The sequence below is a fragment of the Papaver somniferum genome, chromosome 1, assembly GCF_003573695.1.
Source record: "Papaver somniferum cultivar HN1 chromosome 1, ASM357369v1, whole genome shotgun sequence".
Taxonomy (NCBI): Eukaryota; Viridiplantae; Streptophyta; class Magnoliopsida; order Ranunculales; family Papaveraceae; genus Papaver; species Papaver somniferum.
The window spans coordinates 211,177,719-211,201,536 of record NC_039358.1 but is presented as its reverse complement, the minus strand read 5'-3'; the positions used below and the strand labels follow the sequence as shown (position 1 = coordinate 211,201,536).

Here is a 23,818-nt window from a genome sequence, read left to right as displayed (position 1 = left end):
AGTTCACGGACGCAAACACACATATCCCATAATAATATTGCAATATATAAAACCATAAAGATTAATACTGCAAAAATCATCTTCCAAACAAGTTTAGAATTTAAAACCAATAAATCTAAAAACATGAAGATGAAAGCGTTGGACATAGCTATGTGTAATCACAATAATAGATATTCCAACCTCTAGTTATTCTTCTAATAAAAACAAGAAAATAGAAGATTTACTAAATAATATGAACACAAATTACTCATCTTCTTCCTCATCGGAGACACTCCAAGATGCTTGAATTGTGTTCAATTCTTCCTTGAGCTCGGGAAACTTCGTTGCAAACAAAGACAATTGTTCTTGGACACACATCACCCTTGAATCGACCTTACACACACCCTTATGAATTTTTTGAAGAAGACTCAAAGTGGTAGGATCACAATCGTTAAGTGAAGCATCTCTTTGTCTTTTGCACATATTCTCCCTTATGCGTCTGAAGGTACACGGACGAACCGGTTTGGGAACTCCGAGAGAGTTTCCAATCGAATCAAGACCACGATCACGGAAAATTTTTCCAATCAAGCAAGGGTAACCTAACATCTTGATGGGTGAAGTCATCGAAGTCATTTGATGAATGATAAAACCCCAAATATCGAGACTTTGAACACCCGAAACAAGGAAATAGACTAATTCCGCAAACTCATGACTCCAACAAGAGTTCTCAATTGTGGAGGGACAAATATTGGGGATACCAAGTTTCCCAAATGCCAACAACGGGATACTAAGATCATTAGTAGGAAATTTTCCTTGATTCCAAGCTACCTTCTTGCCACAAAGCCCAAGAGAGATTTCATCACATGATGTACGTTCTTCACTTGGTCTAGGAAGATGCACGTTTCCCAACGGAATGTTGGTAATCCTTGAAATTAATTCTCTATCAACAAGAAATCTTTCTCTATTTATCATGGATTTGAATTCCATCTTATCAAGATCAATATCATGAATGTTGGCATAAAAAATTCTTGTGAGAGAATCAAAGCCTTGACCATGACCATCAAAGATATTTCCAAGCTTGAACTTTTTGAAGCAAGCTAAATCCTCTTCATGCCCGCTAGATAGATCCAATTTCTTTTCTAAAATAAAACCTTTAGATGAAATCCTTTCAAAAATTCTAGCACAAGAATCATCCACAAACCTAATCCTAAGAGAATTTTGGTCACAAGGAAAATCCATGCTAGAGGTATTTGAGCTTTTGGAGCTTCTTTTTGAGCTCTTAGAATTCATTATGAGACTAAGAAATTGAAAGGAACAAGAGGATTTTACTTACTTGGAGTGAAACTTGAACACACTTTATTTCAATTTCTCCAAAGAGGCTTCAATGAAGGAAAACACAAAACCCTAGAGGTTCACGTACGCGGACTGGTGATGAAGAAGGAGAGGGTGTGCGAACTTCTTCTATATAAGACCAAAAATGGGCTTGGACCCGTTTGTGAACCGCGACCCACACAAGGAAAGTGGGGTTTTCTTTTGCACAACAGAGGTTATGCATCCTGTGACAACACACTTTGTGAGAGACGATGGATGCAGTAAAAAGCTTTATTTGGTATTCTAACAAAGAATAACAAAACTGTAAACTATTCAAACCATTTCTTGCCCCATTCCAAGATATATACAAATGGGGTAGTGCCAAGCTTGTTACCAAGAGGCATAATGTGCAGAGGAATTCTCATGCAACATTTCTGGTTGATATGTGTGAACAATCCCCGTTGTGTAATCAAAATAATAATGATAATCAGGGCAATCATAGCTTTCTCTCCTTTGTTTAATCTGATTAGAAGGAAGATTCTTCTGATTCCTAGGTTGTATAGTATTGTTAGGTTTAACATGTACAGAACCCTTTTCAGATTGATTCTTAGGCTTAACAAAATTAAGTTTTTCTAAGAGATTAAAAACACATTCGAAAGCTTTGAATAGATCTTTGTAAATTGATCCATTATGATAGTATTCCTCAAAGAGATCAAGAGTTAATCTAGTGAGGGTCTATATCCTTGAGCGTGACGAACGTTTTCTCAATATTTTTTTCTTTTTATTTTTTCCTTTAGATTGATACTTATCATCTAAATCTTCCTTTTTAGATGAAGAGAGACTATCATGAGAAACCAGAGGTTTTGACCATAATAATCTTGAAGCAATCTTTAAGGATTTCTGGCGTGCGTTACAGATGCCAAGAACAAGTTTTCCAAAGAAATTTCCCATGAGACAATTTTTAAGGAACAAACAAACACAAACTTGTTAGGTTTAAAGTGTTTGCCTGCTCTGATACCAATTGAAAAAGCGGGGGTCTAACAACCACACCCAATATTTCGCTTAGCAATCTGTATGGACAAACTCCAATATACTTTCTAGAGAATCAACTAGACAGTCAGACTCAATCTAGATAAAAGTATATCAAAGAGTTTATATCTCAATCTCTCGATTTGATCTTTACTCAAGCAAATATAAATCTGCGAGTCTTTATCAAAGAGAGATAACTTGGATGGTACCAAAGACCAATATCCAAGTGTCAATAAATTTAAATCAACAACCAAAAGTTCGGATATTCTAATTGATTGAACTAACGCACAACCTGCATTATTTCAATTATAAAGATAAAACAATATAATGCGGAAACTGAAATAACATAGACACCAGAAATTTTGTTAATGAGGAAACCACAAATGCAGAAAAATCCCGGGACCTAGTCCAGATTGAACACACATTGTATTAAGCCGCTACATACACTAGCCTACTCCAAATTAACTTCGGTCTGGACTGTAGTTGAACCCAAACCAATCTCACACTGATCCAAGGTACAGTTATGCTCCTATGCCTCTAATCCCAGCAGGATACTGCGCACTTGATTCCCTTGGCTGATCTCACCCACAACTAAGAGTTTCCACGACCCAAAGTCGAAGACTTTAATAAACAAATCTGTATCACATAGAAAAGTCTACGGTGATAGATAAATCCGTCTCCCACGAATATACCTACGAGTTTTGTTCCGTCTTTTGATAAATCCAGGTGAACAGGAACCAATCAATAATACCAGACTTATATTCCCGAAGAACAGCTTAGTATTATCAATCACCTCACAATAATCTTAATCGACGCAACGAAAAAATATATTATGGAATCACAAACGATGAGATGAAGATGTTTGTGACTTCTTTTATATCTTGCCTATCGGAGATATAAAATCTCTAGCCAATTATTTCAATCGTACTCGTAACGATAGAAGATGCAAGATCAGATCACATAACTACAAGAAAAGTAGTATCGTTCTGGCTTTACAATCCCAATGAAGTCTTTAAGTCGTTAACCTGGTTTAGGAGAAGAAACCAAAGGTTAAAGGAGAATCGGCTCTAGCTTAGCACAACTAGTATCACACAGAATGTGTGGGGATTAGGTTTCCCAGTTGCTAGAGTTCTCCCTTATATACACTTTCAAATCAGGGTTTGCAATCAATAGTAGCTTGGTAACAAAGCATTCAATATTCACCGTTAGATGAAAACCTGATTAGATTCAATCTAATATTTCTCAACCGTTAGATCGAAAACTTAGCTTGTCACACACAAATGAAATGTCCAATTTTTTGTTTATGAACCGTACCCAAACATTAACATTTGTTGGTTCAACAAGTCAACCAAATGGTTAGCCATATGATTATTGTCATATCAACCATATTCTTCTTCACCATAACTAGTTCAAACGACTCAAATGAACTAGTTAGAGAGTTGTTCAATAGCTTAGATATTATGTAACCACACAAGACACAATCGAAGCAAAATCGGTTCGAGTCACTCGAATTGGTTCATGAAATTTATAGCCACGGTTTGTAAAAGCATTCCTTAGTTTATTTAAACATTAGTTTAAGAACAACCGACTTTAGATATAACCTGCTCAAGTTCGCGGACTGGCTTCGCGGACTTAAGCTCATGGAAGGAGTTCACAAACTCCAGTAGAAATTCTCGGGTCGAGAACTTCCGCCAGTTCGCGGACTTAGTTCGCGGACTTGGCTCACGCCACTTCCATTTCTCTTGATCAACAAAGTTCGCAAACTTTGGTTCAAGGAATAAGGACTTATACATATATGAGTTTCCACAACAATGCTTATATCCGATCAATGGTTATGTAATCTAAACTCTCATTTCAATCATTGCAACATTCTCAGAGGATGGATATAGCCGTTATTCACAAACCATTTTTCGTCAGAGCAATTTTCAAAGTGATTGAAACATAACATGAATTTCGTCACTAGCTAAAGATGAATTCGGCTAAAGCGAAAGCTTACCAACACATATTTTGATAAATAGATAGGCGAGATAAACTCGGCTCGAAATAGCAAATATGCATAGTGAAAGTCTATATATCAAAACGACTTTTGTCTCAAGAGTAGGAGATAGAATAGATAGACTTTTGAGTGACAGATAAGTTCAAGTCTCCACATACCTTTTAGTTGATGAATATCCACCAGTTCCTTGAGTAGTACGTCCTTCGTCTTGTATGATAATTTCCATGGAGTTCTTGAGCTCAACTATACTTTCTATCCTAGTCCGAGACCTTTAGCTATGTAGGCTATAAATCAAGACTTATAGTTTTGATCACTAACATTGACAAACATACTTGAGATAGCAACGCATGCGAGTTCGACCGAGCAATGATCTAACAGAACCTATACATTTATCAATAAGGAATGCAATCTTTGCAATCCGTGGATATAATGTTCATATATTGATTCGAGTGAATCAAACCGATTTTGCTTTAATTGTGTTCTTATATAATTCTATGAGAATATAAAAATTGAACAACTCTTTAACTAGTTTCATTTGAGTCATTTGAACTAGTCATGGTTAAGATGAATAAGGTTGATATGAGAGTAATCATATGGCTAACCTCGGTTAACTATTTGTGAACCAACATGGTGTACACGTTTGGGTACGGTTACATAAACCTAAATGAGTGTACATTTCATTTGTGTGTAACAATCTAAGTTCGATCTAACGGTTGAAAGATATAAGTTTGGTTGAATCAGGTTTTTCATCTAACGGTGAATATTGAATGCATTGTTACCATGGTAACTTGGATTGCAAAACCTGATATGAAAACTATATAAAGGAGAACTCTAGCAACTGGAAAACCTAATTCCCACACCTCATGTGTGTTACTAGTTGCATAACTAGAGTCGATTCTCCTTTAACCTTAGGTTTCTTCTCGAGACCATGTAGGTTAACAACTTGAAGACTTCATTGGGATTGTGAACCCAGACCCAACTATTCTCTTTGTAGTTGCGTGATCTAATCGTGTTGTTTCTATCGTTCTTGAGTACAATTTTAAAACTGGCTTGAGATTTATATCTTCGATAGGCAAGATAGAAAAGTAGTCACTAACACCTTCATCTCATCGTTTGTGATTCCACAATAACTTGTTTCGCTAGTCGATTAAGTTTATTGTGAGGTGATTGATAATACTAGGTTTTTCTTCGGGAATATAAGTCCCGCTTATCAATTGGTTCATGTTCACCTTGATTTATCAAAAGACAGAACAAAAACTCTTGGGTATTTCTGTGGGAGACAAATTTGTTCAATCCTATAGACTTTTCTGTGTGAGACAGATTTGTTTATCAAGTCTTCGAGTTTGAGTCGTAGAAACTCTTAGTTGTGGGTGAGATCAGCTAAGGGAATCAAGTGCGTAGTATCCTGCTGGGATCAGAGACGTAAGGAGCGCAATTGTACCTTGAATCAGTGTGATATTTATTAGGGTTCAACTACAGTCCAGTCCGAAGTTAATTGGTGGCAGGCTAGTGTCTGTAGCGGCTTAATACAGTGTGGTGTTCAATCTGGACTAGGTCCCGGGGTTTTTCTGCATTTGCAGTTTCCTCGTTAACAATATTCTGGTGTCTGTGTTATTTATTTTCCGCATTATATTTTGTTATATAATTGAAATATCACAGGTTGTGCGTTAAGATCAATCAATTAGAATATCCAACCTTTGTTTGTTGATTTACATTGATTGACACTTGAACATTGGTCTTTGGTACCGTTCAAGTAACTCCTCTTATATTCAATCGGGCTCGCAGATTTCTATTTGCTGATTGCGGATTGAATTTAGAGTTAGAGATATTAAGCTCTTTGATATACTTTACTCTAGATTGAGTCTGACTGTCTAGTTGACTCTCTAGAAAGTGTATTGGAGTAAGTCATCTCAGATTGCCAATCCAATTGTTGGGTGTGGTTGTTAGACCCCCGCATTTTCAGGTATCCTCCAATCTCTGCAGGATCTCCAAAAAGAACAATCAACCTGCAACATATTAGGTTCTTCCTATATCCATTTCTCATGGGATTTTCAATTCAGAAGCTGATTTTAAAGAATAAGGGCTAGTTTCATAAAGGTTCGCTAAACACAGTTATGCAACATGAAAGATAGTAACAACAAATTGATAACCATTCCAAAATCCATACGGTGACGAGCATCTGATGATGAAAGGTTGGGTGAACCTACTTTATTTATATCTTCATATACTTCATCTTTAAATCCAATGGTTGAAGAACCTAAAACGAATTCACAAATGCAGATATTTATTTGTAATAAACAACCAGAAACGCATGTATATTATTAAGATAAACCGTGTTATATCTTTTTTCTTTGCAAATAGTAGAGGTAATACTTACAGTTGTATTCAGACAATCCAAGAACTTGGTTTTCGAGATCGTATAACACTAACTTATTCGTTAGCACCAAATCTGCATGGATATGATGGCGTATACATGTATTTAAGTAAATCGCACAAGGTTTTTTTGATAATTACATGAGGGGATCAAAAACGAAAATTACCTCCTAAGATGATCAAGTCACTCATTGAACCGGATTTTAATTTTCTACTATCTTGCCAGCCAGAACACCATTTATTTTTCTGTCAATGTATCACACATCAGTAAGGAAAGCATCAATAAAAGAGTGAAAGGAAGAGACATGGATATTAGAGCGGAATCATCATGTGGTCATTGAATTTAAATCACTTATACTTACATACGGTATCAAATAATCATGAGGGTAAACCTTTAGTTTGAGAGAATTTTCAAAACCAAAAATGACTACTGGAAATGAGTCATCAATGCTGCAGTTATATAAGAGATAATGTTAATCAGTTATGTAGTTCCCAATAACCAAGTACAATACTGAAGTTTTTTTCATTTTATGTAAAGCATGAAAACAAAACCTTTTGTCGAATGTAAAGCACTCGATGAGATTATCAACAAGGTGTATATTCAAGTTGTCCTGGCTAGTTAAAATCTGACCCCAAAAAAAAAGATGAGTCATAATTAAGGTGAAAATTTTATATCAATTGAAGATTTAAAATAAAAATTAGCCGAAATTTCCCATACCAATCGTCTCAATGGATCTAAAATCACTCCTGGAAAATATGCCAAAGTTGTACCACTATCGATAATTGTTCCTTTCCCAACTTCGAATGCTTGTGTTGGAACATTTAGGACGGTATTACCAACTTGAACGGATTCTAGATTCACATTGTAATGTAGCCTAAAAAAACATTAAACCTATTAATTCGTACCAAAAATTATGAACACAATGATTATAATGAATCGATCCAGAAGATCATATAAAATTTGGATTCTATCACATACGCTTTTGGGATTAATGGTGTTGTTTCTAGTAGTGGTTGCATCACGTCTCCGATGACAAATATTCCTCCACCATTTTTACCATCTAAGCAGTGAGCAAATTTTTTCTTCACTTTCCCGGATGAAGCTATTTGTGAAAGCATGGATATACTTGAAGCACCAAAACCAATTAGACCATCGAGGGCTCCAGTGGATGAGGCAAGATTTCCTGTTTGTCGCATCCCGCACCTACTCAAAATACAGAAGAATATTAAGTTTAAATATCAACTTAAGCATGACTTGATTAAAACTTGGCTCGAAAACTTTTATTTTGTCGTGCCACCATCTGAATGCGTGGTTTGGAAATGTTTCTTAGAGAAAATGCTATGGAATGAGCGTTAAAAACACTCATTCACTACCAAATCCAATAAAAGACCGAGTGAAAGGTGTGCTTGTGACCATGAAAAAGTTATTTGAACACACTAAGCGATTGGTATTTAGCCGTTTGGATTAAAGTTAGTTTTTTTTTGTTATTTTAATAATAAAATCTAAATGGGTCCCGGCTTAAAAGATTTTGAATAAATAAAAACTAAAAGATATAGTTGAGAGGCATATGATAAGCAGCTCAAGCAAATTTTTTTCGAAGCGGTAAATCTTCAACCTCTTAGTCTCCACTTTCACTCACTCTTTCATATGAAAGAGTGCATGAATGAGTTTGGGTGAAAGTTAACCACTTCTCAACCCATAATAGCACCTAATTTGATTATTTTTGATCAAATTCTTCCAAACTGAACGAAAGTTCTCATCCTACATCCCCTGCTCTTACAAGCGGAGTTTGAACTGGGACGAACTAAACTTACATTATGATAAATTTATGATATTTTCTTTTCATGACTTACCCAAATATGATACTTGAATTCCCAATGGTTGTTTGAAGATTTCCAGAAACTTGATCAAGTCCAATAACATCTTTAACAAAGTATCCAGTACTTCCACTTCCATCTCCATATTGAATACCATATGGACAAGTGCTATCAGATAAACAACTAGGAAGGGGGCTTTTGTAAATTCCAGGGCAAAACCCACCACTACATGGAACTAATTCTGCCGTTAAAGAAAGTTTTGGGTCATATAATTTCAGAGTCACCTGTCAAAATTAGAAACAAATATAGGAGAAAAGAGATGAGAATAATTAGTATGTTTTTTTTTTAAGCATGACTCACATTGAAGAAATGAAAAAGGAGTAGTGTGCACATTTACATCATCGAGGTCGGTGTATGCAGGACATGAATCACACTGGACGCAGTTAACCCATAAAATGTCACTGCCAGTATCTACATGGAGAAAATAATCTCTTGGAGGAGATCCAATTGCAAGTTTCGTGTAGTAAAGTCTATAATAAACCAAAAAATGCCAGAAAAAAATGTCAATTTGAACTCCATGATCTCACGTCACTAGACTACATGAAAAGTTTTTAACAAAAATAAGCGGCAAATAACATTTGAAAATGGAATTCTAAACAAGCATACCAAAAATGTAGCGAATGATCTGTACGATATAAAGACAATTTTTATCATTTTCAAACAAGTTGCTGGCATTTCTTGCTGTTGTGCCAAAAATTAAAATCTCATCTGATTTGACAAAATAAAGTAAAAATGATTATGACAATTAAACTTGGTGATAACTGATACGAACCCGGTTCCAGTAGCTTTACCATCACCACCTAAAGGAATATCAATACCAGCAAGAAGTCTTCCATGGCGATTATTATCATGAACTATCAAATCCTTAAGAGATCTATTGGCTTCACTTCCAAATTTGTGCTCAACTTTGAAAATTCCTCCTTCTCCGTTAGCCAAAACAACTAAGAAAAAAACTAGAACTAATACGAAGAAGATCAAATTATGCAAACCCATTTTCAGAAGAAGAGAATTTTGACAAGTGGACTTTTTAAGAAGTAGGTGGAAGGTTGAAACCTATTTATATGATTTTAGTTCAGGAATAAAATAAAAAAGTATTAAATTTATTTAATTAGTCTAATCAGTTGACATGTTACCTACATGTAACCATGTAAGGATGAAAAAACTTCAACTTGGCGTCGTTTTCTTTCCTTATTTTTACCCCAGTGCAGTGATCCGGTTAATTTGGGAAAGAAAATTCGAGATATTTATACACTTTCCTTTTATGGCCTAAAATGGATTGGATTTGGAGTAAGTATTATATTCATGTGCGTATTTCCTTCAATTTTCTTGTGTAAATCTTCTGATTAAATAATTTAGCCATGATCAAAATAACACAATTAAAACGACTTTAAAGTATACATAATTTGTGATTTTTTAGGGTTTCATAATGGATGTTAATCATATGTAGAAGATGTTCCAAAATTAACTGAGCTGAATAAAAATTAGATAAGAAGTTTTTCACTGATTCACTGAATAGTTACCAAAAGTTTACTGTTAAAATGGGTTTAATAATTTTGTAATTAAGGTAATGAAATAACAACACATGACGATTTTACATTGGTGGGACACGAAGAGACACCAAATTAGGAGACAGGCGACTCGGAGGGTTGTGAGTGAGCAATTTTCCAGGGATTTTAGAACTGACTACGGGGAAAAGATGAGAGAAAATAAATAACTTGATAAGGGAATAATGATTTACATACCAGCTGGCTGCATTTGCGCCAACCAGGTGGCTATAGTTGTTCATTTCTTTTCTAAGCAAAGTTAATACTAGACGTTATGCATTTAAACAAAACATAAGTATTGGTTGCATGCATCGAGAATTCCGCCAACACTTCGTGTGTGAACCTGAGAAGCTATAAGAACTGGTTGCATACATGAACCATCTAATTTACACCATAACAGTGAAATCCGACCGCATAATCTCATCGAAGATGTCCAGTTTGAAGACTGCTCAGCTGGTTGTGGCTCTGAGCTTATTATGCTTGTTTTTTCTGGGTTTTTCGAACTCCGCCGAGGCAGCTGCAAGACCAATTACTGGTTAGTATTTGTTTGTAACTTTCAATTGGAATTTGAATGTAATCTTATTTAAGTTAATAACGTACAATCAATCAACTAATGGAAGCACGGTAATGCAGATATTGCAGGAGCAGTAGCAAATGATACACCACGATGTACCCTCATCAGAGGTGTCTGTGCTAATGATGATGATTGTAATCAGAAATGTTCATTAGGAGGCATTTGTTTGCGTGGTCCTGCTGCTTCATCAAATCGTGAGGAGAAGATTGATGTTAACCGATACAAAGTCATACCTGAGCTAGAAGGTTGTTGTTGTTGGGAACCCTAGCTTAGGGTCACTCCCCTAAATTGATGGATCTCTAGTCATGTCTTTGCAATGTCCCAAATAAATAATAAGAAAGAAGAAAATAAATGATGGATCTATTTATCCCCTTTATTTTTTTACATTTTGGAAATGAAAATTTACAATGTTTCTGTTCTCTTCTCATTTTTGTGGAATTTGCCTAGCGATACACACGTATAGAATTCACCGCTAAAAAGTAAAAACAGATTGAACATGTAGAGGCAATGAAATAGTTCTGCTTTCATTTCCCGGAATGGAGACTGATTATCGAAGGAAAAACAAAGATAGCGTCAATCGAACATTGTCAAGGGGTCTATAGACCATCTCATCACAAATCATACAGTAGTGGTGGCTTACTCTGTAAATGAGCACCTCTGTAAAAATCATATTCTGGTAAGCAGTCAATTTCACGTCCTCATAATTTTTGGGGCACAATGAAGATTTTAGGCTGTTTACTGAGCTTTATTTTGGAACGATTTTTTGGGACCATGGTTTTTTTGGGGACCATGGTTTTATTTTGGGTAAAGACCTTAGAAGTAATTTTAGATCATCCCATATCTAGTTATTTATTTAATACCTAATTTACCCTCTTAATTAATTTTAGGTTATGATTAGTGAACGATTTAGTTAAAAACAATTAGTGAGATTAAATTAAAAGATGGGTTTATTATTAGTTGAGTAGAATTATTGAGAGAGTAGAGTTAGAGAAGATGAAGGAGAAAAACATGGAAAATAATTTTTTTTTCCAATTCACTAAGTTTGAGTATTCAAATGATGAAAACTCATCTGATTCTTCATCTCCATCCTCTCCTAGAATATTTGTTAATCTTCAAAATGATCCGGATTTGAACTGGATTTTGAACAGTTCGGTTACTTTATATGAAGAACAAGTAACCGAACTCATCTGAAGCTGTAGTTCGGTTGCCCCGTGTGATGAACAAGTAACCGAACTCATCTGAAAGTGTAGTTCGGTTACTTGTTCCAAACACGCAGGTTACCGAACTCTCAAATAATAGAATTTCTAGGAGTTACAACTAGGCCTGTCAATATTTGTCCGATATCCGGTATCCGTTTCCGAGTATTCGAGATCCTATAGGATTTTATCCGTTTTATCGGATATCAGATATCAGATCGGATATTTTATCGAATATTTCTTCCTTAACATATCGGAAACGGATTAGACCCCATCTGAAATGTTAATATCCGATATCCGATAGTATAGGAACTTATTTATAATTTATCCTAATTTCGAGTCTAGTATCGGATATTGTCGGATAAATATCCCATAAGTGTCAATTATGAAAATGTTTTACAAGGGTTTTTAAGCTTTTTTGTTATAACCGGATACTATCGGATATCCGACAGCTTAGCCTATCGGAATCGATATCTGATTTTGATATCGTATAGGATATTATCGGATATCGAATATCCGGTAGTGCTTAACATGTCGGACATCGGATTTCTAAATATCCGACGGATATTCTTCCATTGACAGGCCTAGTTACAGCGTTATGTTCGGTTGGTTCTCAACTAACCGAACTTTGGTGTACAAAGTTCGGTTGGTTCGCAAACTGCATGCACTTTTGATCTAACCGAACTTTATGTAATATAAGAGTATATAAGTTTACAAAGTTCGGTTCTTTCGCAAACTTGAACCTAACAGCTAACCAACCGAACTCTGAGTTCGGTTTCAGCGATAAAATTGTGAAGTTACCGAACTTAACAAACAAAAAAAATGTGAAGTTCCAGCGTCTATTGGCTAAGTTCGGTTACTTTGTAGTTTTAAAAGTTTTGCGAATAAACCGAACTCTATTGGCTAAGTTCGGTTATTTTGGAACTCAACATAGTGGCCATAACAACACAGTTCGGTTAGACTGAATTTGTTTTTTTTTTGTTCTAAGGGTGGAGTTCGGTTACTTTGTAGTTTTAATTTTTTTTGCGAAACAACCGAACAGAGAGTTCGGTGACTTAGTTTTAAATCCAATAGAACCGAACTGTTCTTCGTGTTCTTCATTTTCAAGAAGTTCGGTTAGTAAACTAGGGTTTTCTGGAAAATCGGCCTAACCAAACATGGCTCTGTAACTCCTATTAAAACCCTATTTTGATGATTTCTATTCGATTGAAGCAATCAAAATCAAATTAAATCGAAGGGTTTGTTGGAAAATACCTCCGGAGTGGTCCCATGGCAGAATCAGGTTGCGGCTGGCGTCTTTTATACTCGATAAAATTATTATGTAACCGAACTTAATTGTGATTGCATTGATGTTGTTACATTTCTTAAATAGGCGGTGGCGGTGGTGGTGGGAGGAGGTGGTGGTGGTAATCGGTGGTTGGTGGTGGTGATAATCGGAGGTGGTGGGCGGTGGTGGTGGTGGTGGTAATCGGTGGTGGTGATAATCGGAGGTGGTGGTGGTAATCGGCGGTGGTGGTGGGAGGTGGTGGTGGTTATATATATAGGTGGTTATTAGGTTGGTTTTAAATTAAATTAGGTTAAAGGTAGGTTAGTCATTTCAACGTTTTAGGACACCCCTTATTACTATAAGGAAGGTGACCTAATAAAACCATGGTCCCCTCAAAAAACTCATGGTCCCTAAAAGATCATTATTATTTTAGACGATACCTCAAGCCCATGTAAAAAGTATTGGGTATCTAAGCCATTGTAGGTCACTCTGTTATATTTTGAGACTGATTAGGGGTGTAAATTTTGCCCGGCAGCCCGAGGTCCAGTACCGTCCGCCCTGTCCCATGACAACCCATGGGTGACCGTGGCCCTTTACGGGCTGGCCCGACCTAGCTCATTTAAATAAGAGGGGGGGGGGGGGCACAGGCCACAATTCAAATTTTCTTGCCCGGCCCAATATCCTCCCTGTTATCCCGTCAATCCTACCCGCCAGTGTTATCCATTTACCTAGCCTAAGTGACTGTTCCAATTTTGTTTTATCCTAGAATATACTTGGTACATATACTTAATACAGTCAACCCTCACAGTTTTCATATGTATTTCTTAACTTTTATTCCATAGGAGTCTAATTTTGTTATCCATATAGAGAAAATATTGAGCAAAATCTAAGGCAATTTCCTTTTCTGATGATTCAATTCAGGAAAAATTATAGGAAGTTTGGTTTATCTTATTCCCATCTCAATTCTCGTATTTGATTATTAATTTTAAGTAAAACTTGTGTATTACTACTTTCTTTTTATTTTTAACAATATATATGTATAATATATATTTGTTTGTAATATTCAAGGCCCTCCCGGCCGAGCCCAAATTACAAAACAGGCTTGGGTAGGCCATGGGTACTTACTGTAGATAAATAACCCTGCCCGCCCGGCCCTTTTAATTTCATGGATAAGAGATGTTCCGGCCCGCCCTATACCGTCCCATTTAATAAATAGGCCAGGCTGCCCGGCCCGGTCCAATTTACACCCCTAAGACTGATGGACGATGAACGTGGTTTCTCCAATTTGTGCATACTTGATAGACTATGGACATGTGATTTATGTCTTCCGTGACGGAAGAAGAGCATGTTTACATATTTGGAGGAATCAAAAATAAAAGAAAACATCATATACGGTTAATGATGGAATAAGAACTTTACATAATAAGAACTTGATCTATCCAATTAATGATGGAATAAGATCATCTATCACCGGCTAGATGTACTTGTTCATTCCTTTTCCAAGCAAGTTAATTGAAATAAATGTGATATCTTATGCATTTAAACAAAACAGACATTGTGTGTGAGGAAATAATCTTTACGTGCACCTTGAATTCTAGACACATTTAGTGTGAACCTGACAAGCCACTATAAATATTGGTGGCATGAACAATATAATTTATACTGCCAGTTTGAAGACAACCGGTCAAATCCAATCTCAAAGAGGATGTCAAGTTCGAAGACTACTCCGCTGGTTGCGGCGATGAGCTTATGCTTGCTTCTTCTGGTTTTCTCCTATTCTGCCGAGGCCGCTGCAAGATCAATTACTGGTTAGTATATATATATAATACTAATGAAATTCTAAATCTTAAATGTAACATTATTTCACTTAACAACGATCATCTAACCAATGGATGCACGATTTATTGCACGGTTATGTAGATGTTGCAGAAGCAGCAGCAAATCAACAATGTGACTTCAGATATTATTGTCTTGAAGAACTTGATCCTGGGTGTATTAAGGCATGTGTACTGTAGTGGCATGAAACTACACACTACATCCGACATCTATTGGGTCATCACGTTCGACTCACGTGATACCTCTCTATTTGCGCCGTTTGGTTCTATCCTGTTCTTCGCCGCTCTTTTTTCTTTGGTGTATCATAACTTAGGATCTTTCCACCTATCCTTGTGGATTATCTACACCTGCATTTATGCCCCTTCTTTCGCTCGTGTGCTTGACACGGGGGAAAGAAAATCGTTTCATCTTTCCACGTCCTCGACCGTGCCGGGAATTCCGCCATGCAGTCTCCCACTAACTCTCCTTTATGACTTGTAACCGTTGTTACCGGTTGAGGCGCTGTACCCTATAAATACCCTCCCTTATGTTCTCACTCCCTTGTTCGCCATTTTTCAGAGAAACGAAGTGTTATTCATCTTTCTTCTCTTCCTCCCTTTGTTGCCGACGCCATTAATTCCGGTGACTCTCTTCTCTTTTCAATCTTCGTCTTTGTTGTTTCTGTTGGTGAGATTCGCGATAGTTGTGGTTAGTTCTTTCTTTTGCTTTTATCTTCATCGGAGCTCGTATCTCCCTGTTCGTTTTTCTTGCCATGGCTTCTTCTTCTCCGTCAATGACCGAAAAAAGGTGCGTGAGTGATACCTTCTCCGACGGCGATGTCGTTTCTCTCGATTCCCTGTTTTGGATTGAGAGTCCATCCCATCACGATTATCGTGCTATGAATTCCCTTTTCCCTGATGAATCTCCTTCTTTTTCATGTAGGTCTGATAAGAGAGTCTCAAAAGACTTGTTTGATGATGAGTTTATTGAACAGTTGAAGGAAGAATTTGGCCTTCAAAATTACGAGGTATCCCTGGTCTCGGGCCAGACGTGTGTATTGAGAAAGTCCGATGTCGACAGATATGATCAGTCATCCGAGGCGGTTATCGTTACTCGTGGGAAATTAGAGCTCGGCCTTCCCTTTCCTTTGTATAACCCTACTAGCCCTTTCTACTATGAGGTGTTGTCGCAGCTTCATCCGCCTCGGGCCTTGACCCAGTGGAATGGAAACACTTTCCGTCTGATGAATGAGTGGAGAGACCGGGGTGAGGGTCATGGATCTACGGCCGATTGGTCGACCTACAGGCCCGAGGATGCTCCCAAATATATTGTCGCAAATTTCCTTGTGAACTGTCGGAGCGGGACATCTACCAACGGTGACCTTGCTGGTTTTGCTGCCAGCCCTCATCGCTTGAAGTCTATGACCGATGGTGCTGAACGATTGATGTTGGATGCTGATCCTCTAGGGAGAGGTTCCAACAAGCGTGCTCGCCATACTAATGACCCATACTGGGATCGGGTTTTATTACTTGTTCGCGGCCAGATTTTGCATGGTAGCTTCCCTCCTCCTTAGTTTCCTGCGGAGCCTTACTTATTCTGGGTTATTAATGATGACAGGGTATGTTGTTTTCTTTCCATTTTCTTCGATTCCTGCTGTATCGGCTCAGGGTATTGATTAATTTCTTTTCGTAGGTTAAGCCTCAGGGCGAGCCTACCAAATCGGCTTCTATTTCCAAGAAGAGGAGCGCTGGCACAAGGGTCGAGGAAGACCAGGGGAAGGTAACAGACATATAGCTTTTAATCTAAGTACATGTACTTTCCCCTGTTTTTTTCCTTCACGTGTTCTGACGCTGAATGATGAGTGCTAAAAAGTGCATATTTCTATATATTTTTCTTGGCATTTAACTCATCTTTTGTGCATTAATTCTACATTTTATCCCATATTCTGTATTTTCTTTGTTTTCAAGAATAAATATTTTTATTAACTAATTTTGCATTTTTAGGTAATAAATAAAGTTTGGATGAATAGCGGAGCGAAAAGAGCAGAAAAGTAGTGAAAAGCCGGGAGGAATTACACAAGGAAGCCGCGAAGAATGTTGTGCACAAGACCAAAAGGCTAGAAGTGGGCTTGAAGAGGAAGAATTGTTCTTAAAGAAGATATGGGCTTGGCATACCCAAGGCCCAAAACCCTCACCCAAATCCATTTCATATATCCATACCCGTTTCCTTTTCTAGCCGTCAGATTGGATCATCTCAGCATCCTATGGTCGCAGCATTGCCAGTACATCAAAGTCTGAAGCTCCTGTCTAACACTACAACACCTAACTCCATCTTGAGCCGTCAGTTTCGTTGTATCACGCATCCGACGGTCGATACCAGCCTCTTCACTTGTAGCCGTTAGATTTATCTATCATTTCCGCATCCCACGGCTCAGCTTCGCTGGACATCGAATTGGCTACACCCGCTTCACACTGTAACAACCTACACCTATACCCATCGCCAAACACTCCCCTCCTTCTTTCCATCGAACCCATCTTCTTCCTCCCACTCCCTCTGCAACTACTCCACTGTCACCACCTTCTCCATCATCACCACCATTCCCTGACACCACCAAACCACTCTACTCCACCCTAAAAGCGAAACCCATCATTTCCCCCATCTTTCTAGCCGCCTACTTCATCAATCTCGCACCTTTCCTATCTCTGAAACCCTAGGTTAGAGATTGATGAATTAGGTGAAGCTAAAGAAGAAATTGAGGTGTGGGAATGAAGCAGTGAAGTCATAGGAAGATTGGGTCGACGTTGTGGGTAAGATTTGACCCATCAAATTAGGTGAAATCGAAACCCTAAATTCACTGTTTTGGGATTTTTTTTGGATAAACCCTAATTTTGTAAATTAGGTATTTTTGAGAATTGGGTGTAACTATAAATAGAGTTGTGATGTGTGTGAAAGGGGGTATGCCTGGATTAGCCAGAGCATCAGTAGAATAGTTTAGTTTTGTTATTTCCATGAACTGTTAGCTTTGAGGGTTATCAATATTTTCAATTCCATGATTCTCAATTCAAATGCATTGTTAATTTTAGCTGTTCTGAACTCCAACATGTATTTAATTTGAGTGTGTGATTGTTACAATTTATATCAAGCTCTTGTTCATGTTTATGTTATGTTTTGTTCTTATGATTTGTTCTTAGGATAGTCTCATTCTAGTGCACTGTTGAATGATGTATTGCTAGGATAGTTATCTTGATGCCTGTTTTGCTTGAGCAATGGGAAGTAATCAGTGCTCTGGTATGCCTGTGATTGACTGTGCTGTCAAAAGGCAGTCAATACTAGGGGCATATCAGTGAGCAAGCTGATTTTCCTCCCATTCTAATATATGCTCAAGGTCTTCAACTCAACCTAGAATTGCATTGCTTGATTAGGTCACAAGATGGATTCTAAGCCTTGGCTTAGCCACAAATCTTTTTACAGTCACTTATAATTTCAAGCCTGTTTTGATTCCCTGCTCAGTTAAATTTCTTAGCCATCTTGTTCAGTTTTTCTTGCAAATTGTAGCTGTTGTGCATTGAAATCAGTGCACAAACTCCTCCCTGCCCTTGGCTTACAGCCTTGGTTGTTAACTGTTTTCCCATCTTTGCATCTGCCTTATTGCTTTGCCTTTGCCACTGCCTAAATACCATTGTATATGCCACTGTCACCTTTAACTCACCTTGTGTAGGCCCTGTTTTGCTCTCTTTGCTTCATTGTGTCATTGTCACTCATTGCATTTAGATTAACTAGTTTAGGAAACTTCAATACACCCCAAGTCCCTGTGGAATGACCCTGTCTTGCACACATTACTACAATTTGACCCTGTGCACTTGCAGGTTATCACTGTAGGCTGTCTTTGCTCTTATTTTATACATATCCCAAAGCCTACCAAGTTTTTGGCGCCGTTGCCGGGGACTTGGTTGTGTTGTGTTGAATTTTTCTTGGCTGTTTTTGCATGTTAGTTCATTTGCATCATTGCATACTCTTTTGCATATTGTTTCATTCTAGCATACTCATCATGCATTGCATTCTTTCATTTTAGTGTAACTTGCTGTTTTAGTAGCTGCTGTGTAGTGCAACTGAACTTCTTAGCTTCTAGCAAGAAACTAATCTTCTCCTTGAGCTGTCCAGGTACCTTGCTGTGCTGCTGTTCAAAGGCTGCTGTGCTGTGCAACTTGCCTTGAGCTGCTACAGCTGCTGTTGTTGAGCTGAGCCTGTGTTGCTGGTCCCCTGCTACTGCTGCTGAGCTTCTGTGGCTGCTGTTGCAGCCTGTTGCTACTGAACTACCCCTGTTGCTGCCTGTTGCTGTTGTTGAACTGTACTGCTGCTGCTGCTAAGCCCCTGCTGCTGCTGCTAAGCCCCTGATGCTGGTGCAAAGCCCTGAACTGGTGAAGCTGCTGAGCCTTGATTGCTGGTGAAGCTGCTACCTGCTGTTGCAAAGCCCTTGCTTGCTTGCTTTGTCATAGGCTTCACCATTTTGAACCTGAACTGGTGCTCCTGCTGCCACTGAAGCTGCTGCAGCTAGTGTAAGATAAAGCCCAACTGGGCTGTAAGCTGCAGAAGGTGAAGAAGTTGAACCAAAGCCCAACTGGGCCTTGAGTGTTGAAGCCAAAGCTTAGGATGATCCAAAGCCCAACTGGGCTTTTGCAACCAAACTGAACAGCTGGGCTGTGCTTCAAAGGTAAGCCTAAACCCATTAAGAGAACCCAACCTGTGGGCTTCCATTTTTAATCTGTGGGCATGTAATAATTATTTTAATTTTAATTTTATTTCTTTCTTTATTTGGGATTGTAATAATTTTAGTTTTATTTTTTTTTCTTTTTTTGTGGGTTTGTAATAATTAGTTTTATTTTTATTTCTTTCTTTATTTGGGCTTGTAATTTAGTTGTTTGTTAGGCTTGTAGTTTCTTTTAAACTAAAATTTGGGCTTCAAAACCCAACACAAAAAAAAAAAAAAAAAAAAAAAATTGCTCCTAATTTCGAAAACCAAATTTTTAATCCCATAAAAACCAAAGTTTTCAAAACCCATAAAAACCAAAATTTTCCATAAAAAACCAAATTTTTGAAAACCCTTTAAAACCAAATAGTGGGCTTTGTGTCTTTTCAATATGGGCCAACCTAGTGCTCTCCATGAATACATGTATCCCACAATAAAAATTCCATTATCATGTATTGTCTTACCTCAAACCAATAACCCTTTTAAAATAAATGCAAGCATGATACAAATACTTCCTTTATTTCGAGGGTTCGATTCTGAGAACCCCTATACTCATGTAAGAGAGTTTGAACAAATTTGTCGGACTATGCAACCTGATCATATGTCCGAAGACTCTTTGAAATTGCGTTTGTTTACATTTTCTCTAAAGGAAAGGGCCAAAACATGGTTTTACGGTTTGAGACCACAATCAATCAACACTTGGGACCAACTCACAGATCTATTTTTCAAAAAATTCTTTCCACATCATAGGACCATCGCTATTCGTCAAAGTATCAATTGTTTTGTCCAATTGGATGAGGAAACTGTTTTTGACTATTTTGAACGTTTTAATGATTTGTTGAGCGAATGTCCACACCATGGATTTGAGAAGGAGACTTGTCGCTATCCTCTATGAGGGACTAGACTTTAAATCTCGAGCCATGGTTGAGTGTATGTGTAATGGTGAATTTCTTGATAAAACTGTGGATGATGCATGGAAATTTTTAGCTGAGATTGCAGAGAAAACCCGTCACTGGGAATCCATTAGGGAAACTGAGACACTGTCACATGATATAGGTGGTAATGAATTGAACTTTGGAAATAGCATGTCTAGTCCTTCTCATGTGTATGATATTGAATATGAACCTAATCTAGAGGAACATGAGTTGACTAATAACACCACAACTGCTAATAGGGACAAGTATGCATATTACTATGATGATGATGATGTTATGTTAGAAGAACATGTCTATGCTGAAAATGTTGTGGAACCTTTGGTTTCAAATACATTAGGCTTTTCTGCCCCGACCTTCATGAATGATATTTCTTCTAGTATTTCATATGCATGTGATGATGATACTGATTTAGATATTGTGCAATTATCCTGTGAAGAGCATGACTTAGGTAAATCTTCTGTTGACACTAATGATCCTATGCATGAAAACATAGTTGATGTGTATGATTCCATACTTAAGCCACAATATATTGCTTCTGTTGATGATAATTTGAATATATCGGATAACCATGATTCTGAATTAGGACTTGTGCAAATTTTTTGTGATGATGAGCATGCTACACATCTTGAGTGTGACTTAGATAATGCTGATGTGACTGATAATATTGATAATGTTGATCTCATGCATGTGAGACACTTAGATGTCACTTTCTTTCCTAAGTCACAATCTGATAGCCTTGCATCCTACCTAGATTTGGTTTGTAACAATATTGTCAAACCAATTTTCATGAGAATACCTAATCTAGGCCTGGAACTGTGTGCCTCTCAAGTCCTCTTGGACTATTTTGCATCTAAATACAATACTTTCGAGGAGCCACAGTTAGGATATGCATGTTTGCCCGTCCCTAGCAAAGTTCACTTTGAGTTAAACCTTGTACATGATGAACCCCCAAAACTGCGAGATTTTGTTTCCAAAATTTTATCCGTTGAAAAATCCAGGTTTGGGGGTAGCTCATTTTGTTTCACAGTTTCACTTGCGTTTATTTCCTGTTATATTTGTGTGAAGCTGTTGAAACCTCTACACTTTGTCTTTGGGTTGATCCTCAACTCTTTAGATTGTTAGTGTACGGTGAATTTTTTGTATAGAATCCAGTAGATAAAATTTCTTAAAACCCTTTTGTTCCTTTTGTATATATTTTGCTAATCCAATATGATCTCGGCTGAAATATGTTGGATTTTTTTTCCTTGAATAACGGAGTTCTAATCTTTGCATCTGCCTTATTGCTTTGCCTTTGCCACTGCCTAAATACCATTGTATATGCCACTGTCACCTTTAACTCACCTTGTGTAGGCCCTGTTTTGCTCTCTTTGCTTCATTGTGTCATTGTCACTCATTGCATTTAGATTAACTAGTTTAGGAAACTTCAATACACCCCAAGTCCCTGTGGAATGACCCTGTCTTGCACACATTACTACAATTTGACCCTGTGCACTTGCAGGTTATCACTGTAGGCTGTCTTTTCTCTTATTTTATACATATCCCAAAGCCTACCACTGAACCTTGTGCAAAAAGTCCCTAGGCGCGAGGATGAAGATGTTGGAGGGTCCGATACTGTTGGTGATGAAGGTTTGGTTCCAAGGCGTAATCCTCCTTGGGGGAAAGTGGCGGCGAAGGGAGCGATGCTGAAAAGTTCAGACATCGTGATCGACATCCCCGATCAAGATGATGAGGACGATATATTCGGGGACGAGAAGCTGTTTGATGAGGATGGTGGTGGGAAGAAAGAAGGGGAGATTCCCTTGGAGACTACTATTGTGACTCCTACCGTGCAGCCTGGGGCTCAGGGGCCGACCGAAACATTGCTCCAAAAGCGGACCCCAATGGATGTTGGTTCTTCCTCGAGTGTTCACACATCTTTTACCATATCGGGCCCTCTGTATGATTCTCTTTGCGCATTATATTCGGAGGAGTTCGGCTCCTATACTGATGAGAAGATGATTGATGTCGTGCCCCTATATCCTGACATTGCGCCGGTCTTTGATAATCTGGTAAGTGGTTTGTCTGAACTCTTCGTTTTGATGTTTTCGGGCCTTATTAATCTCGTCTTGGGGTGAAATTTGTAGGCGTTGAATCGGTCGAGGTTGGAGACTGCACTCCGCCGACAAGAGATTAGGAAGTTGGAGGCTGCTCTTCAGCAGGAGAAGGAACGATCTCGTGACCTGGAGATCAAACTCGCCGACGCTCAAGGTATATTGTTTACATAGTTGTGTTGATTGAGTTCTTCGTACCAATATCCTGAGTCAATTATTGTTCTTCTAGCCGAAATATCTAGTATAGATCTAGATGCTTCTTCGGAGTATAGGCTTATGAAGAGAAAATGGGATATCGAGAAAGATCTTGTGGAGAATCTTCGACAACGAATTTTCAATAAGGATGGGAAGATAGACCGACAGGAGGCCGAGATCCAACAACTTCAATAGGAATTGGACAAATATCGCCTGTTTGAGTATGTCCCCGAGGAGATAGATAACTTGCGGGCTCACTTGGGGATGTTTCAGAGACTTGCTGGTGATAAAACGTTACTAGCCGATAATCTGGAGAGTCAAAATGGTTTCCTTAGACTTCAAAATCGATATCTTCATGAAGATCGGCGACGAATTTTGAGGGAAAAAGATGTGGTTGAACAGTCCAATCGAGATCTTTTTGAAAGGACCATGGGCTTCGATAAGCTGTCCAGTGACCTAGAGTGGACCCAAGCCCAGTTATCGATGCTACAATTGTCCTATAATCGTCAGAGGGCCGAGTGGAGCGATCACAAGAAATATTTCCCTTCGAATGAATTCAATGAACAATACTATAATGAGCTAACTTTGAAGCTTTCTAAGGCCGATGATGAGTTGTCCAAGTCCGTGGAGTCGTTAGAATCTGTGTTGTCAACCCTATCAGGTCTCTGGGGTGTATGTTGGGGTGGCCTTAGATCGAGTTAATTTGTTGTTCTTATTCTGCATTCTGCTATACTCCTTGTCTAACATGCTTGTGATTCTCTGTTACAGCCGAGCAGGGTCGTGTTAAGGATCTGGAGCGAGATGTGCACAACCTCGGGAAAAAGGTGGAGCAGTGGAAGAAGGCTTAAGGTGAGACGAAGGTTAAGCTCCAAGCCGCCGAGTCTAGGTC

The 23,818-nt window shown here is 38.1% G+C and overlaps 2 protein-coding genes across 2 annotated transcripts; one reads left to right on the top strand and one right to left on the bottom strand.

Moving 5' to 3' along the window:
* Nucleotides 1-6,838: 6,838 nt before the first annotated feature.
* Nucleotides 6,839-9,559, bottom strand: LOC113359526 (aspartic proteinase-like protein 2). Its single transcript, XM_026603145.1, has 8 exons — nt 9,339-9,559; nt 8,904-9,036; nt 8,543-8,790; nt 7,668-7,892; nt 7,407-7,563; nt 7,241-7,314; nt 7,051-7,138; nt 6,839-6,934 (listed from the first exon to the last, which is right to left on the bottom strand). Exons 1-8 carry the CDS (start codon nt 9,557-9,559, stop codon nt 6,839-6,841), a joined length of 1,242 nt encoding a protein of 413 aa, XP_026458930.1.
* Nucleotides 9,560-10,428: 869 nt separating this feature from the next.
* On the top strand, nt 10,429-11,090 carry LOC113336189. Its single transcript, XM_026582179.1, has 2 exons — nt 10,429-10,645; nt 10,744-11,090. Exons 1-2 carry the CDS (start codon nt 10,483-10,485, stop codon nt 10,950-10,952), a joined length of 372 nt encoding a protein of 123 aa, XP_026437964.1. The 5' UTR covers nt 10,429-10,482; the 3' UTR covers nt 10,953-11,090.
* The last annotated feature ends 12,728 nt before the right edge of the window (nt 11,091-23,818 follow it).